Source organism: Microtus ochrogaster, chromosome 22 (assembly GCF_000317375.1).
Source record: "Microtus ochrogaster isolate Prairie Vole_2 chromosome 22, MicOch1.0, whole genome shotgun sequence".
In the NCBI taxonomy this organism is placed as follows: domain Eukaryota; kingdom Metazoa; phylum Chordata; class Mammalia; order Rodentia; family Cricetidae; genus Microtus; species Microtus ochrogaster.
In genome coordinates this window covers 29,535,538-29,553,856 of record NC_022023.1, presented here as the reverse complement: position 1 = coordinate 29,553,856, position 18,319 = coordinate 29,535,538, and the positions used below count along the sequence as shown (strand labels likewise).

General features: G+C 47.1%; 1 protein-coding gene across 1 annotated transcript in view; it reads right to left on the bottom strand.

The window, feature by feature from the left end:
- The window catches only part of Cyfip1 (cytoplasmic FMR1 interacting protein 1), an 80,573-nt gene that overhangs the window by 51,921 nt on the left and 10,333 nt on the right, over positions 1 to 18,319 (bottom strand). The window contains exons 2-5 of the mRNA XM_026784280.1: positions 2,721 to 2,838; positions 2,549 to 2,638; positions 879 to 956; positions 672 to 773 (exon numbers count right to left, since the gene is read on the bottom strand). Of these exons, the coding sequence (XP_026640081.1) occupies positions 672 to 773; positions 879 to 956; positions 2,549 to 2,638; positions 2,721 to 2,837 (387 nt within the window). The 5' untranslated portion in view covers position 2,838. The remainder of the gene's footprint in view (positions 1 to 671; positions 774 to 878; positions 957 to 2,548; positions 2,639 to 2,720; positions 2,839 to 18,319) is intronic.

Sequence of the window (18,319 nt, the reverse complement as noted above, 5' to 3'; positions counted from 1 at the left end):
GGGGGGGGGGGGTGCTGGAGAAATGGCTCAGTAGTTAGGAACACTGACTGCTTGCTCTTCCAGAGGTCCAGGGTTCAATTCCCAGCAACCATATAGCAGTTCCCAACTGTTTGTAACTCCACTTCCAAGGCCAACAAACACCCCTAAAGACATATAAGCAGGCAAAACACATAAAAATGCACATAAGATTAAAAATACACTAAAAAATCGTTTAGAGTCGGGCGGTGGTGGCGCACGCCTTTAATCCCAGCACTCGGGAGGCAGAGCCAGGCGGATCTCTGTGAGTTCGAGGCCAACCTGGTCTAGAAGAGCTAGTTCCAGGACAGGAACCAAAAATCGTTTAGACATTTCCAATAGGCCACTTTAGAGTCAGCAAGTCTCTTCCATGTGGCAACCCCCCACCCTCGTAACTGAGGGGTCAAAGGAGGTCCAGGTAGGAAGTACCAGAAAGGAAAAAAAAAAGTTGAAAAAACTAGATATACACTACACTTGGAAGTGACGAAAGCAAGCTTTGTGTAGGGTAAAATTTCACCCTAAGGAGCGGTGAGACACAAAAAAAGAATTTACTCAGAAGAGTGTTGAAGCCCCTCTGTCTAATGTGATTGTTCTACTTTAGACTACACTGTCCCTATCCTTAGTATTAAACCCCTCTACTTATTTTACTGTTTTACCTGGAAGTACATAAAATTCATCAGTTTTGTGACCTCTGGTTCAAGGACTTCCACCGTCTTCTCATAAATCTCAACTCTATTAGGCTGTTCGTTGCACTTCACCTAAGCGCCAAGAGACAAAAGCAAAGTCTCGTAACTGCAGGAGGGGCACGAGGGGGCGTGGCCTGGCAGGGCAGGGGACGGGAATGGCCGGGAAGGGCGAGGCACCTGAGGGATGGCTCGAGAGCAGCTCCTCCAGGTGTAGAGCATGACAGCATATTCTTGGCCTTCCTCCAGCATCTCGTTCTGCAAAACACACGGGACAACGCACGTGTAAGTAGGGGAATGAACGCAGGAGACGCAAACGGCTGATGGCTCCGCCCACCCCTCGCAAGAGATACACTGTGCACGGCAGACAACCACAACAGCCCCACTAAATATCCCTATACAGCTTCAGCAGGCTCCAAAGGGCTCTGGATGTGCCAAAAGCCACTTCTGAGGAAAGCCACCACTGAGGCGCATCCAACCCCACGCAGCCCTCACTAACCGCCTGGAAGGCAGACCTGAAGCTAGGGCAAGAATCCCTGATAGCAGCAGCTTCAGTTTCTTTTCCAGGTCACACCAAGCTTCCCGGCTTAGGCAGGATCCAAAAGCAGAGCTGCTAGCCCGGGATATATGGGAAGAAAAGACAGACTACTCCACACAGCACAAAGATCCAGGGATGGTACCCACGGGAAGAGAGCTATCATCATCTTATTTGTAAAGAATTCTACTTATTTATTAAGTGTACAGTGTTCTGCCTGCATGTACACGTGCAGGCCAGAAGAGGGCACCAGATCTCATTCCAGACGGTTGTGAGCCACCATGTGGTTGCTGGGAATTGAACTCAGGACCTCTGGGAGAGCAGCCAGTGCTCTTAAACCACTGAGCCATCTCTCCAGCCCTAAGCTACCATCATTTTTTTTAATAATAGCTTTGGTGTGCTGTCCCATTACTTCCTGATCATTTGCTTTGGTGAAAAGGTAAAAACCCATAGGTCTTCTTTAAAATGTGACTAGAATTCTGGCAATGACTTAAGAGGCATCAAAAGAACTTGCTTTTCCCAGCCTGGTCTGCAGAGGGAGCTCCAGGGCAGTCAGGGCTACACAGAGAAACCCTGACTCAAACAAACAAACAGCCAAGCAAACAAAAATACAACCTTTCGTCTTATAACATCATTCCTACAAATATTTAGGAAGATGTTCATCACAGCATTCTTTATTACACAACAGGGGAAACTGAGTAAATGTACACAAAGTTAACGGTGGACATTTACAGAACGGGCTGTACAGACATTGAAGGCATTTTTCTCTGGTGCATTTCATGAGATAAAAATGTTCACAAGACCATTAAAATACATAATTACAATTACACAATTCGTTTAGAAAACCCAAGTCTCATATTGAGTGTACACCTGACACATCAAAGTCCAGGCATGGAGAAACGGAGAGAGAAAGAGCACCAACCAAGGGAACCCTTGCAATGTTGGCAAAGACTTTCTCTGGGCTGGGCTGGAGAGGTGGCTCAGAGGTTAAGAGCACTGGCTGCTCTTCCAGAGGTCGTGAGTTCAATTCCCAACAACCACATGGTGGCTCCCAACCATCTATAATGAGAAATGGTGCCCTCTTCTGGTTTGCAGGCATACATGCAGGCAGAACACTGTATATGCGATAAATAAATCTTTATAAAAAACAAAACTATAGACTGTTTTTTATAATAAAAGCAAGAACTTCCTTAAGACTGCAAGACATTTCCATCTCTTTTTTTCTACCTAGTCTTTCAGGAGAACATGTAGTTCGTGTGCTGCTTAAACGGGACACCTGCTAGACAGAAACAGAGAAATGGACAACATTACCTACCATGCTCGAGTGGACAGTCGCTTGTTCAATGTATCTTGCAATGCCCGTGACAAATGCATTTCTGTCTTCAAAGTTGGTGTTGAAGTTGGGCTGCAGGGGAGGGAAGCAGAACAAAGACGTCAGGCTGAGGTCAGAGCGGCCAGCCGTGTTCCGTCGTCTTCTCGGAGTCTACCTGATAGAGCAGGGAGGAAGGTGGAGGCTCAATGCAGGGCTGCTGGTCAGGCAGAGGCAGCTCCTCCAGGAGGTCCACGTTGGACAGCGCATCTTCTAGTGTCACTTGGGCAGCCATACTGTAACAGAACAAAGTACAGAGCCAGTTGTGAGGGAAGACGCAGTCTGGAATATACAGCAGGCCTTCTGATGGGACTTAGGTGGCTTCTAGTTTCCCCTCACCCCCTTCTTGCAAGGGCACTGGAGACACCCACAGAATGGGGGCATAGGGACCGCAAGTCCCTGAGAGTCCTTTCCTTCCTCTAGGTTTATTGGGAAAGCTCTCCTGACCTCTATAGAGTATCCTGCGGCAGAAAATACCGGTTCCTATGGTTCCTACCACACTTGCCGTCTCCCTTTACCCTTTCCACATTGTCACTCCCGTCCTAGCTGCTGGTGCTTAGGCCCCACAGAGGGTGTGTTAACCCCTCACATGGCTGGAAGAAAGCAGCATCTCCTGCACAGTTATTCCAAATATGTGAGGACAAGAGAACTGCCCTTGGCCACCAGCAGTGTAGCTACAACCGGCTGGAATCGCAGGGACTGTACTAGAGCAACGGTGTGCTCGAGAGAAAAGCATCAACCCCAAAGATGGAACAGAGAGGCAGAGAAGTGCAGGCATAAAACACACATCCACGCCAGCTACAAGACGCAGTGGCAGCACACAGCCTGTCTCCCATCGAATGGCTTCTGACCCTAGCAGGATGGGCGGTGGGTTAGAAAGACAGTCCACCATCCTGGAGGGGAGACAGGAAGACTTGGGGTTGTGTTCCTAATGGAGCCACAGGACGGGTTATGTTCTAAGAAGGAAGTGACAGCAAACGAGGCCAAGGAAGAACTCAAAGGAAGCCTCTGAACAAAATGGCAGCACAGAAAATAAAGACCCACAGACCATAGCATGCTGCCTGTGAGCCTTCTCAAGGGTCAGAGTTCCATCCCAAGATGAAAAACTAGAAACAGAAGTTCCAGAGACCCAGCAAGTCCTGAGCCATGGTGGTGAGGGAGAGTCCACAAAGCTGCACCCAGTTTCCGTTCGAGTTATTTGACACATAAAAAGCTAATTGCTGGGGCTGGAGAGATGGCTCAGTGGTTAAGAGCATTGCCTGCTCTTCCAAAGGTTCTGAGTTCAATTCCCAGCAACCACATGGTGGCTCACAACCATCTGTAATGAGGTCTGGTCCCCTCTTCTGGCCTGCAGGCATACACACAGACAGAATATTGTATACATAATAAATAAATAAATATTTGAAAAAAAAAAGCTAATTGCTAACCCAGATTGCTAACAGTAGACTGCTGTGACCTGAACCTGCAGAGTTCCGGCCCATACTTTGTGACCTAGGCCTTAGATCATGAACTAAAAAAACCTTACCATCCAGGACTGCTCTTAGGCGAACAGCCCCAATTGGCATACCAGAGACTGAATGACTGGGAACCGTGTGCACAGTGGCCAAGCCTGACCCCTCAGAGCTGTACGAAGACAAAAGCGGAGTTTACTCCTTCACACGGTACAAATCACACAGCAGGGAACGGCACACAAAGAAACTCAGTATAACCGTACTAAGTGTTACCCCCAAGCAAAGAGCACCCCAGCCCACTGCCCTTCACCACGACCAGCACTCCAGCCGCTCAGCAGCCAGCTGCCATCGTCCAGTATGCTCGCTACACTACGGTTACCAATTCTGTCTGAAGATAATTGATTCGCTGCCTATCGATCCTCTCTGTTACTCTAGGGCCTGATAGCCACTCAATCTACTATAATATCGGGTCTATATAAACGGCAGTTATATAAATACGTGGTATGTACTTATTTATATTGGTGCCGAAGATCAAACGTAGGGTCTGCATATGGTTAAGTCGTATATTAGCACTAAGCAGTAGCCCATATAAACATGCAGTATATGGGATTATATAAGCTATATAAAATAACTATAACATTCAGGGAGTGTTAGATAATCAAACACACAGGCTTGACACAATTAAAGATGGACCCCATCGATCCATTGTCGATAATTAAGGTAATTAAGGTTTTAGGTATTCAAAAACCATACTTGGAAACCAAACCAAAGTCAATGAGGATCTATAGGCTAAAAAGGCTAGTCAAGGGCTGGAGAGATGGCTCAGAGGTTAAGAGCACTGGCTGCTCTTCCAGAGGTACTGAGTTCAACTCCCAGCAACTCTATGGTGGCTCACAACCATCTACAATGAGATGTGGTGCCCTCTTCTTTCCAGCATGTAGGCATAAACAGAATAAACAAAGCTTTTTTTGGTTTTTCGAGACAGGGTTTCTCTGGGTAGCCTTGGAGCCTATCCTGGACCTCACGGGTTAAGGTCCTTATAAAACCCTTCTTCAGACCTTCTCTGCTAAGGCTGCCTATTTTCCCAAGTTGTACAACCCTTTCTCCTGTCTATCTCGTCTTTGGGAAATAGCCAAAATCCTAAGCAGGTTTTCTTTAACAGCGTGTTTCTATACATCCATACGCCGACTCTAACCTAAAAGCCTTTCTTCATCTCCCTCTCCCTTCAACTGCCGAGATTTACAGCTTGCCTGCCCTGTTGCTCTTTCCCTGTAATAAAATGGTTCTCAAGTGTCCTTCTCAGCCTACTTTTCAGTTCTTTTACTGAGATTAAGAAGACACAAAAGGGAACTCTAACAGGGGAAAAGCAAGACTATATGGTGGTAAGACTTCCATATTCTGTGACAGAGTAGAAAAAGAATGCTAGCTCTAACAGTCTACAAAGAGTTCACAGGCATGCACTTGGTAGTTTTTACAACCACTAAAAGAAGACTAATCAGTGTGAAAAACTATCAGACTTGTGATTTCGCTTGGTGGTAGACTGTTTCCCTTAAATGTACAACGCACAAAGTCCTGGGCTTACCACCCAGCATCACCACTGTCACCAACCCAAAAGAGATGGTGGGGGAGAGCGGAAATAACTATCAAATAGGCACAATTTGGGATAAATTAAAATGGAATACTACAAAATGTTCAAAGTCTCACAGGAGGCAGAAACAGGCTGACAGTGTAGCTTAGTACACTTAAAACCCTGAGCTCAACTCGGCACCAAAACGAACCAAGCAACCACACAAAGCCAAGAGAGCAAAGAACTACAGAACGAAAGGATGTAGCCAGATGTGGTGGGGCACAACTTTTAATCCCATCATTCGAGAGGCACAGGGAGGTGGATCTCTGAGAGTCCGAGGTCAGCCTGGTCTCCCTAGTGAAGAACCAAGGCTACCTAGAGAGACCCTGACATCATCCTCACCCATCTCCACCATCACAGTAACAACAACAAAGGCGAGATCTAAACCTAAACACATCCATAATTACGTAACTATAGATAATCTAAAAAAACTACAAACATGATTACACGGATCTGCTAAGTGAACGTCGAACAGGAAGAAGAAAACCAGTAAGAACTAGTCAAATGGAAGTGGGGTGGCTCTGGGCACTAGCCTTCAGAAAAGGACATTACTGTGGCTAAACGGTGACTCTGCATTATAAAGGAAGGAGCAATACAATACCCCAACGCCAGAATGATCCTAACTCTGTCTGCAGCTAGCCTAAACATTTCAAACTCCACAGCAAAAATGGGCAGAAGAACTGGGAAGAGAACCCAGAAAACGAACAACTCCAAACCAGAGATTGACAGCGGGGCTGTGAGTAGCAGGCTGGGCAGCAGCCTGTCTCCCTGGCAACACACCAATATCAAGAAAGGAGTAAATACCACAACCACTCCTCCTTAGAGTTGGAAACAACATGCATAGCCTCCCAGAAGCCCGCCCCTCTTCAAAGCCGCAAGTGCCATTCAAAAAGGCGGAGGCCCATCAAGGAAAAGCTGTCTCTTCCTGGCAAAGGATGCATATTTTGCAGACTTTTTTTTTTCTTTTTAAAAATCTATTCTTACACGATTTGTTTTAAAGCCCATCAATGGCACACATCCGGATTAGCCCAGAAGCCCAATCTTTAATGCCTACAGACCTTGACTGCTAAGCCTGCCTGAAGGAGAACTTTCTCTGTTCCCACAATCTCCCATCTAGGAACACTGGCCATATTACTCCAGTCTGCAGACTGCTCTGGGCATTCTCATGCTCTCTGAATGACTCTTCCTCCCCGTCCCGCGCCCCCGCCCACTCTGAGCCATCAAGTATGTGATCTCAGGTCTCCAGGGCTGAGAGCTTGTCTGCTTTCCTGACCTTACTTACTTGAGAAAGTATAGCTTGTTCTCGGGCTCTGAAGAGTCCCCTCCTCCCAGCAGCTGCAGAGACCTCCACTTTGCTTGACCTGTCTATTTTCCCCTAACTCTTAAAAATTGTCTCTCGTGTCCTTCCGAGAGAGAGCCCCAGCTTCCTTCTTCCATGGTCTTTAGACAGCAGAAAACGTGGCCCAGATTAAAGCTAAATCTTCCCTTCTCAAAGATCTGGATTAGAAGTGGGTCATACCACTTCGACTGATTTAATTAAGAAAAAACCCGTCATCGGTGTACTCAGCTGCTTCGGTTTTAGTTCATTCCAGATGCAGTCAGGTTGACAAAACAGAATTGCCATCACAACTCCACCCCTTGTCAGTCTGACAGACAATCACATCCCCTTACATCATGCTTCATTTCCAAATGAAATCAGTAACCAGGTCATAATTATCCCTAACATGATATAACGATCCCTTGTACAACGGCAAACACTTTAGAAATTTAGAATAGGTAGCAATGTCCCTTGAGGGATATTGTTCTGTATCTCAAACTTAAATGATAGCCACTGATAGTCTTTGAACTGATGTTACATGATAAAGAAATCGAGAAAAAAAAAAAACACAAGTAACTATACAAATACATTCTTAACAAAATCAATACTCACGTCAATTATAATCCTCTTTCTAAAAACTGGTCATGTGGTCTTGGCTGCTGTTTACAGTTCCCTTGCTTTACTACCCATTCCTTATTCCCTCTACTCTTGGCTGCTCTTGGCTCTTTCCCTGCAGAAATGACCCACAGTTTCACTCTTCAAGCGTCTGTGCCCACTGTCGCCCTGCCTGGATTAGGATGCTGGAGGTTCCCATTGACTAGAATCACAGGACATGGTAGCGTCAAGAGACGACCTAAAGGATCCCCTGCATTCCAGACAGAATCTTTCTTGAAGTCATTGTGGAAAAGCAATCCAATTTCCCCTTGGCAATCTAGATCAATCACCCCTCTGAACACTACTATTCCTTTCTTAGTCCGTTGGCCTGAAGGACATCAGAAGACCATTCTAGTTCAATGGGATGTTTGCTGTGGTTCCAGGCAGGGACACTCCCTCTTCTCGAAAGAAAACTTCTACACCAGCAGAACTTAAGATCACGCAACAGGATGCATCCCCAGTGGACCACTAGGGATCATAGTGAGTGGATCTACTCCGTTTTCCATCCCTTGATTCCTGGACACGTGGATGCTGGCTATGGGAGAAACCGTACCATACACTGGACTTAGATCCAAAGCAGGTCGCACTTCTCGAGAACCCTGTCCCCTCTCTCTAGTCTGTGGCCATCTGATTGGTGCTGTCACTGTCTGTGTCTTCAATAAAACAGTAAAGGCCATGTTTTAACAGTGCAAGAAGGCGACCACCCGGAAGCCAACGTCAAAGGCCTGAAATGAAAACTCCACCGCTCCTGCTGCCTTGATCCCTGACCTGTAGCCTCCAGAAGCTGAGGAGGTGAGTTCCCACTGATCTGTGGTATCTGTAGGACCATCCTCAACAAACACACACAGAGAAGCACCCAGGCAGGATCCAGATGCCCCTGGGCTGTCAGGTAGAAAAGAACATGCAATGGTATCTTGATAGTTAGGAAAATGCATGCTCCATCCAGAAAAGACATGCTGCTATATATAGCATGCAACCACCTGCCCACGCGTGACCTGTAAGGCCTGGCGTTCCACTTGTCTAAGCTATGGTGCTTTTGCCTCCTGAGGCCCCGAAGTGACCCTGGAACAGCACATGCTTCTGCGGTTTAGATGATTAAGTGGTACCGAGGGCACTCCGTTTCTTGGACTGCGTTCTGTCGGCAGCAGTTCAATGTTCACCTTTGCTTCCAAACCCTACACCTCCTGAGTTACAAAACGACCTTACATGTGGAACTGGACCTGATGTCTTAAAAGTCATCACTTCTTTTACGTTACAATCCTGTTCTAAATATCTTTTCAAGAGATTTTCAGCGTTCATCACCAAGTATCCACGGCCCGGGAGATACCTGCTCTGCCAGGCTAGATGGTAATTTCCATAGAGCAAGCTGCTACCATTCGGTGAGAGATCCAGTGCCATTTGAGTTTGGAGCCGCACACCGCATGTGAACTGCTTCACTGCCTGATGAAGGGACCGCAGGTGAGCTTCAGAGGGCACCAGGCGCCAGGGTATCATGGGTAGAAAGGAGGCTGAGTTTCTCAGTGTGCCCACAGAAAGGAAAGGAAGTGTTTATCAGCTGGAGGTGTCACATGTTCTCACATGCCACTCCCCTGGTGGGGTCATCCCAGCATACTGATCATAGCCACTCCCATGATGGGGTCAGCATACTGATCATAGCCACTCCCATGGTGGGGTCATCCCAGCATTCTGATAAGAGAAGCAGAATGATGCTCTCAGAGGTCTCCAGTTCAACAAGAGCCCTGGGCATAGAGCAGCATAGTCACAGGCACAGACAGACAGACACACACACTGATCCAAGCTAGATAATGTGTGTCTGTTTAGGGCTGAGCAACTGGACTTGTGGGGTCAAAGCCAGAGTTAGCAGCCCAAACTGGCCCAGTCCAGCCGCTCTCCTCTACCCCGGCCCCTCCCGTAGATAGGGCTGCAAGCCAGGCAGGCCTGGCGGGTAAACACAAGCCAGGCCCTAAACAAGATGTCTCTAACCTATGAAACGCATCCTCAGACAGTTCCGTTCAGCCCTGTCGCTCCATGCCATGCTCCGGCTCTCAAACTCACCAGCTCAGTCCATCACCTCAGTACCCAAGAAAACAATGAAGCGACTTTTGCAAAACTTACTAGTTAACTACATTTTGAAACAAAGAACACTGAATGATTAAACTCACTTTTTTTTACCAAATGATTATGACTTGATCATTTTCCCTGTATCTGGGCAACCTGAGGCAGACAGCTGAGAACACAGACGCTCTTGTGTTTAGACAAGCTGTCCTTCAACAACTCCAGGCTCACGAAAGGACTATTGAGGCTCAGCCCCGTGGCACAGACCTGTAGTGCAGGCTATGAAGGAGACTGCAGCAGTAGAAGCAAGAGTTCAAGCCCTGTCTGGGCTATGGAGTCATTCCAAAGCCAGCCCGTGTGACTCAGCAAGACAGTCTCAAAAACTCCTGGGCCGAAACTGCACAAAAAGAGGGAAAATCAGAACAGCAAGACTGAGGTCCAAGCTGTTTACCGAGACAGCGCTAGGAGATTAGAGGAAATAGCGAGTCCAGGTATATCCTCAGTCGGACAGCAACCCCAGGAGAAAACCAAAGACATCATTTTTTAAGGGTGACTAGACAAGCACTGTAGACCACGTCAGGTCTGCTGGCATTTGAGGGCACTATATGTTATGTGGTGTACTTGCATATACGGAGGCAAAACACCATACACATAAAATGAAAATACATCTTTTAAAAAGGCTATCTGGCCTGGAGAGATGGCTCAGTGGTTAAGAGAACTGGCTGCTTGCTCCTCCAGAGGTCCTGAGTTCAATTCCCAGCAACCACACGGTGGCTCAATAGCATCTGAAATGAGATCTGGTGCCCTCTTCTGACTTAAAGTTGTTCATGCAAATGAAGCACTCATAACTTTAAATAAATGAATAAATAACTAAAAAGGCTATCTATGCACATATGTGGGTCTGAGTATGGGGACAGGCTATGAGACTAGACAGAGACCACAGGAAGGGGAAAGGGGAAGGGGAAAGAGGTGCAAATGAGGGAGGCCAACAGGACACAGCAGACACGGAGTCAGAAAACTACCAGGAAGTCAGGCAGAGAGATGGGGGGGGGCAGGGAGAAACGGAGAGGGAGATCAACAAATCAAATTAAGTTTGTACGCTCTGATGTAACCTGGTACTTAGTGAGACAGTTTACGAAACAAACTAAGTAGTTTGCTTGCCTAACTACGGCACACGAGCGAAGAGAAACAATGATGTTTCTGCCAACATGAACAAGGTATCAGCTGATTTTTCTTCCTCTTTTACACGCAAATGACAGCCCTCCAGAAAGCAGAAATTCCAGTGTTTCTATACACCCTGCTCACAGGCATCAGAAATCTCCTGTACGGTACGTCTTTCCGAGCTGCTCCGTTTCCTCCCATGTGCTACAATGGCTAAACCCCACACTAAATCAACTAAGCAAGGGCCGCTGGCTGCCACTTTTATCACAGAGGTAACTGCTATGCTATGCTAAAGTGGGCAAGATGCTTCTACCTAAAAACTATCTAAGCAAGTATAGAGGCACACGACTTTAACCCCAGCAGGCAGATCTCTCTGAGTTCAAGTTCCAGGCCAGCCAGCACTATAAGAAGTCTCAAAACAATAAACGGAAAGCAAACAAGCAAGCAAACAAAGGAATTGGAAAAATGGCTCTGTGGCTCAGAGCACTTGCTGCCCTTGCAGAGGACCCAGGTTCAGTTCCCAGCACCCATACAAGAGCTCACGATGACTACAACTTCAGACTCAGAGGATCTGACATCCTCCTCTGGCCTCAGCAGGCATGACACACACACACATGCACATGCACGCACGCGTGCACAGATAACGCTCATATACATAAAACAAAAACAAACACACCTTTAAAAAGCCAAACAACATAACCTAGCCCAGCTCTGCAAAAGGAGGAATTCCCTTTTAGTACACAAAGTTCCACATTTCAAAAGCAGCAACTCAAAACAAGCTCAAAAGAACAGTTTCAACAACAACAATTCAGTCTTCCAGGGTACCCATCTAACACCACACAACACTGGCCCTCATCCTCAGCTGGCAGCCCCTGCAGCCCCTCCAGGCCCTCCCACGACCCAGTGGTCTCTTTGCCACCTGATACTCCTGCCCCACGCTCACGCCTGGTCACGAAGCAGTCTGGGTCACTCCAGAAGGCCATTCTTCCTTTTATGTTAACTGCGGAATGCATCGTTCTGATCGCTTCCCTCTCCAGCCTGCATCTTCAATAGCTTTCTCTGCCACAGGCGTGCTGCCCAATCCATGTTCTATGGGATTCCGGCATGCTCACCACAGCAACAAATACAAATCTCCTTGTCTATTTCATTCATTCATTCATTCATTCATTCATTCATTCATTGTGTGTGTGTGTGTGTGTGTGTGAAAGAGAGGGGGGAGGGAGGAAGGAGATGTGGAAATCAGAAAACAAGAGGGACAGAGACAGAAAGAGACAGAGCGAGACAGACAGACAGACAGACAGACAGACAGACAGACAGAGAGAGAGGGAGGAATGTGGAAATCAGAAAACAACTTTCCAGAGTGCGTTCTCAGTCCCCTTTGTTGAAGCTGTCTCTGCATTGCTAACAGGGCTCTCCTGCCTCCACCTCTACCTTGCCTCCCATCTGCAAGGAGGATTGACTTGCTCACACCTAGCCCTGCCCCACATCTGGCTTTTGATACGGTTCCAGGGAACCCATCAGGCTTACAGAGCGAGCACTTTTACCCACGGAGCCATCTCCTGAGCCCTGCCTCTGTCTACTTTATAGACAAAAAATTACTGTTAATGAAAAGAGAAAAAGCCAGGAGGTGGTGGCACACATCTTTAATCCCAGCACTTGGGAGGCAGAGGTAGGCCAGATCTCTGTGAGTTCAAGTCCACCCTGGTCTCCAAAGTTCCAGAACAGTCAAGGCTACAAAGAGAAACCCTGTCTCGAAAAACCAAAAAAGCAGGGGTGGGAGGACAGGGGAGGGATGGGAGGATGGGGGGGTACACGACACGGGACTGGGGGGGGGACATATATTCTATAGGATAGAGTTAATCCTCTTGTAACAAACAGTCCAGGGTTGTCTTTGGCTCCTCCACTGGTATCCTTTTTGTCCTGCCATGCCAGACCCTGCCATAGTGGGGTTCCAAAGCTGTGTCTCTACAGTTCCCATTGTGCCCAGTGATCTCAGAAAGAAAACACTAGCGAAACTCCAGCGCTGACCTATTGACAGATACCTAGATCATTGGCTCAAGTCTCCCTGTCAGGGCCTGGCCTTTCCTCTACAGCGTGAGATTCCCAGACACTGCATGAACTACTCACTACGGAATGTTTCCTTCTGATTGTGACATCCCTTTATCTGTAACACAGCACATGGAAGAGACAAAAGAAGAAAATACATCCAACTCATCTTATTCTAACACATGGACCGTTCCTCCCACGGTTGTCTCTGATGCTTAGGAGGACAGCCACACCACAGACAAGGAGCTACCGGGGTCCAGAATAGACTGCTGGGTAGCCTTCAGGGAAAGAAACAAGCCGAGCCTAGAGGCATCAAGCAGACTGCTCCAGCCACGGGGCGAGCAACTCCTGCACCGGCATGGGTTCCCAAGGCTTCCTTTCACCCGCGGACCATCTCCATAACCTGCCTGTGGCAGCCTGGGCGCTCACGCTCAGACACAAGGACAGTGCAGCTGCTCCCTCAGAAGGGCAGACGTACACTCGTGTCCCCGGAACCTCCTGGAGAGCCTAACAAATTACCCCTGGGTGCTCATCACTGCGGCTGGAAGTTATGACTTCCCCAGCTCTCTGCTTCTCGGAAGGAAAGGAACTGCCTGTGGCTGCCACCACTAACAGCCTGTCTGTATTGCAAGCTCCTGAAGGACAGCTAAGGATTCCATCCTACACGCGATCAATACTCCCCGGTCCCCGCCTCCCTTGCTATCCTCACAGTTCCTACGAAGGAGCAAGCAAAACTCCAGGTTTTGCGACAGAGCAACTATTTGATTCGGGTCCTGGTTAACTTTCTGTCAACTCGACACAAGCTGGAGTCATCTGGAAAGAGGAACCTTAATTGAGAAGCCGCCTCCATCAGACTGCCTGGAGGCAAGTCTGCTGGGCATTTTGCTGGGCATTAATGACTGGCGTGGAAGGGTACATTCCCATGACTGGGTATCACGCCTGGGCAGGTGGTCCTGAATGCTAGTAGACCTCTGTGAATTCAAGGCCAGCCTAGACTACAGAGTGAGTTCTAGGACAGCCAGGGTTACGCCTGTCTCAAAACTAAAAGAAAAGAAGGTAGGCTGAGCAAGCCACGGGGAGCAAGCATTCCTCTCTGGCTTTTGCTTCAATTCCCGCTTCCATATTCCTTCCTATCTTGAGTTCTTGCCCTGACTGCCCCCAATGACAGAATGTAACAGGAGATGAAAGCCAAATTACCGTCCTCTTCCTCCCAAATTGCTTTTGCTTATGACGGTTCAGCGTACGACTAGAAAGCAAACCAAAGAACTCATCTCCCTCAGGAGTCACACCACCTGTAGACGATCTTTCCTCTCGTCCTGTCCCTCCTCTTACCCAGAAGAGCAGAGTCTTATCAGACAGCCTAGCCTTTTAAGTCCTCAGGCAGCCTCTTTTCTCTAGGCACGGCCACAAGGAGTCTCGGTCCTCCACGATCCTGGGTGAGCACTCCCCCAGGGTCCCCTGAGATCATCAATAACCTGTCTGTGGCCCACTAAGAGAATCTAGCACACCCGCCTACTCCACAGCCTATTCCCACATCTCTACTGAGGTTCCTGCCCTCACACTGACTGGGTTGAAAATGTCCATCAGCCCCAACGTCTTCACCTTACAGGCCCTGAGAGATTCCACAGACTGCCCAGAGCACAGAGGTCTGTATCCTTAGGTGTCAACCGTAGCTCACAAGGGACGTCCTGGAGATGGCACTCTACGGCTGCCATTGTGCACCTCGCTCGCCTCAACGATAGGACAGAGGAAGAGGGCTTTGCTGTGTTGTCGTAGTGGCTTAGGTCAATCATAATCCTAACCGCCCAGCTGGCTCCCTACCTGCCTTCACAATAACCGTGTCCAGGTATTTAGCCATCTACCAGGACAAATGCAGAGAGGACCTCCTACACAAAGCTCATGCAGTCACCGTCGCCATACCGGCACACAGAGGACTCCTAAGAAAGAGAACGCCCACGGGAAAGCCTCAGCTGTGGCCTGTATTTTCAGGCAGTTTGCGACCCAACCTGGGAAGGATTCTGACGTCACGTGACTACCTTCGGAGCAGAAGGTGAATCCAGGTTAGGGGTACCCTCACGGCCAAGGCAGACACAGATCAGAGGCACGCTTACGGCTTCGTAAGAGAAACCGCGTCCGGTGGAAGAAAACACCACAATGTGCCCGACAAGCGGCTAACACAGAGAACACAAGGGACTCAAGCAATGCGTCAACAGAAAAGCAAAGAATCCCGTTCTCAAATAGCCACAGGACATTTCAACAAGAGTCAAATGGGCATTTCTCAAAAGACGCGATGCTAATTACTTCCCGAATCACCAGGGAAATATGAAGCGGAACCACACTGAGGGAATCCCCTCTTCCCGATGGGAATGACCATTATTAGAAAAAGTGCTGGTGAGGATGAGAGACGGGAGCATCCGGAGATGGAGGTGAGCTGGTACAGTCGCTGTGGGAAAGAACGGAGGTTCCTCAAAAAAAAACCAAACAAACCTAAAAACAGGTCTACCACAAGACCCAACAATTCCAATACTTGGTCTTTATCCAAGGAATTATAACTACTTTGTCAAAAAAAAAAAAAAGAAAGGCAGCTAAACTCTTGCTCACAATAAGAGCCCTTTAATTTGCTTTTAATTTGCATTTCTCTTAGGCTCTGACTGAGCGCACTCCTATAAAGCAGCCCGTTTTTGCTTCTCTTCCCCCACCCCGCCACCCCCTTCACGTCCAGCAGGCACGGGTTGCTTCTTCTTTGTTTTGAACCTTCTTCGCTAATTCCTGAAGTCATTCACTAGACTTCCGCTTCGACAGAACTGCTGCAAACGTGTTTCCAGCCAAGCTATGCGCGCTTCCATTTTACTTACTTGTCGGAAACCTAACTTTTCTTTTGTTTCCTTGGAGGGGGTGGGTGTGGCAGGAGACTGAAGTGAGCAGCCACTGTGAGGTCTTAAGTTTTAGCAAGCCAGACTTGTCGGTCTTTCACTCTGGAGTTTCCTCTTTTACTTCTAAATTTACCAAGGAGTTGCCAGCCCCAGCCCCGGGAAAGAAGTGGTTTCTAATAGTCCAGGACTCAACAAACTGCTGATGTCACTACCAGAAGCCAAAAAAAAAAAAAAAAAAAAAAAGGAAAAAAGAAAAAAAAAATCAGTGTTTGAAATCAACGAGTAATCCCAGAGAATTAATGTAGAAATAGCATTTGTTCCGCATAAAGTTCAATAAACTGATGATGAGAATTTTGTAGGCAATTTTTCAATAAATGATGCTAGCCAAACTGGATAGCCACCTGCAGCAAAATGAGATCACGCCCTTGCCGTCACTCTGTATGAAAAGCTGTTCAAACCAGATCAAAAACCTTAATTTATAAGCCAGGCATGGTGGCATGACTTTAATCTCAGCACTTGAGAGGCAGAGGCCAGGAGGATCTCTGTGAGTTCCAGGGCAGTCAGGGTAAAGAGAAAGAGAAACTCTGACTGGGGACGGTGTGTGTGTGTGTGGGGGGGGGGGTAAAGGTTAGGGGAGTGGGAGATGAGTGTGGAACAGATGGAGGACCCACGGATGACAAAACAAAATCAGAACTATAAAATGCTTCAGCGTAAAAGTATAGCTTTAAGAATTAACAAGTGGGAAAAAATAAGAATTAACAAATGGTTTTTTACAACAAATTAAAATGAGTTTTGCGCAAAAAAGAGATAAGAATAAACAGATAACCTATGGAACAGGTGAAAATATTTGATAGCTACATGTCATTATTATCTAGAATGTATAATATATTTATACATTATCTAGAATATATATACATTATCTTATGATGCTTTCTATCGCTGTAATACACACCATGATTAACACATCTTGGGAAGGAAAGAGTTTAAACAAGCTCACACTTCCAGGTACTGCTCCACCACTGGAAGAGGTCAAGGCAGGAGTCACGGAAGGCAATAATCTGGAGACACCAACTGACCATGGGAATTCTGCGTACTGGCTTGCTCTCTGTGGCTTACTCAGCCACCATTTTCTTCTATAGCCCAGAATGGCCAGAGATGGCCCCTCAGTGGACTAGGCTTTCATCAGTCAACAGTCAAGAAAACGTCCCACAGACCAATACAGTGGAGGCAACTCTTCAACCAAGACTCCCTCTTCCCGTACATGTTCAAGCATGATAGCCAACTCTTCAACCAAAACTCCCTCTTCCCATACATGTTCAAGCATGATGGTCAATTCTTCAACCAAGACTCCCTCTTCCCACACATGTTCAAGCATGATAGCCAACTCTTCAAGCAAAACTCCCTCTTCCCATACATGTTCAAGCATGATAGCCAACTCTTCAAGCAAAACTCCCTCTTCCCATACATGTTCAAGCATGATAGCCAACTCTTCCACCAAGACTCCCTCTTCCCATACATGTTCAAGCATGATAGCCAACTCTTCAACCAAAACTCCCTCTTCCCATACATGTTCAAGCATGATAGCCAACTCTTCAACCAAAACTCCCTCTTCCCATATATGTTCAAGCATGATAGCCAACTCTTCCACCAAGACTCCCTCTTCTCATACATGTTCAAGCATGACGGTCAAGTCAGCAAAAACGAACTAGCACAATTGTAAAAATTAAACACACACAGAAATCCTGCCTACTAACAAATGGACACATAAAATGAATATAGCTCTCAAAAGAAGTACAAATGATCAATAAATATTTTGAAGGAACTTAGCATCTTTGGTCATCAGAAGAATGCAAATCAAAGCTACTTTGAAACTCCATCTCATCCCAGTCAGAATGGCTACCCTCAAGGGGAAACAAAAATGAGGGGTTCCCCAGGATGACTCTGGATAAAAGCAAGGTGCTTCTGCAGAAAACCCGAATTCAGTTCTCAACACTCACGTCCGACAACTCACAACAAGCTGTAACTCCAACTCGGGGGGATGCAACACACTCTTCTGGCCTCTGTAGCAGGCACCTACACTCCGGTGCACATACCATAATTAAAAATAGACTAAACTTTAAAATACGGTAACAAACGCCACTGGCTGAGAACATAGGGGAAGGACCCTTATTTACAGCGGGTGGAAGGGTGACCTGATATATTGCCGCTGCTGTACTCCATAGTCTACAAGAGATACTTGCACATCCATGTTGATTGCAATTCTTTTCACAGCATCCAGGGAATGGAATGAGCCCAGATGTCATCCATGGACAGAGTAAAACACAGTAAAAACATGGTATTGAATTTTATTCAATCATAAAGAAAAGAAAAACAAAATGGTAAAATTCCCAGGAAAATGGAGCTGCAAATGCCGTGCTTCTCCTCTAAGGATTTCATACGATGTCTCTTTTACGTTCGCCTCCAGCCCTCCCCCCAAGTTCCACCCTCAACTTCTCGCCCCCCCTTTCTTATTTTATTTATTTATTTATTTAT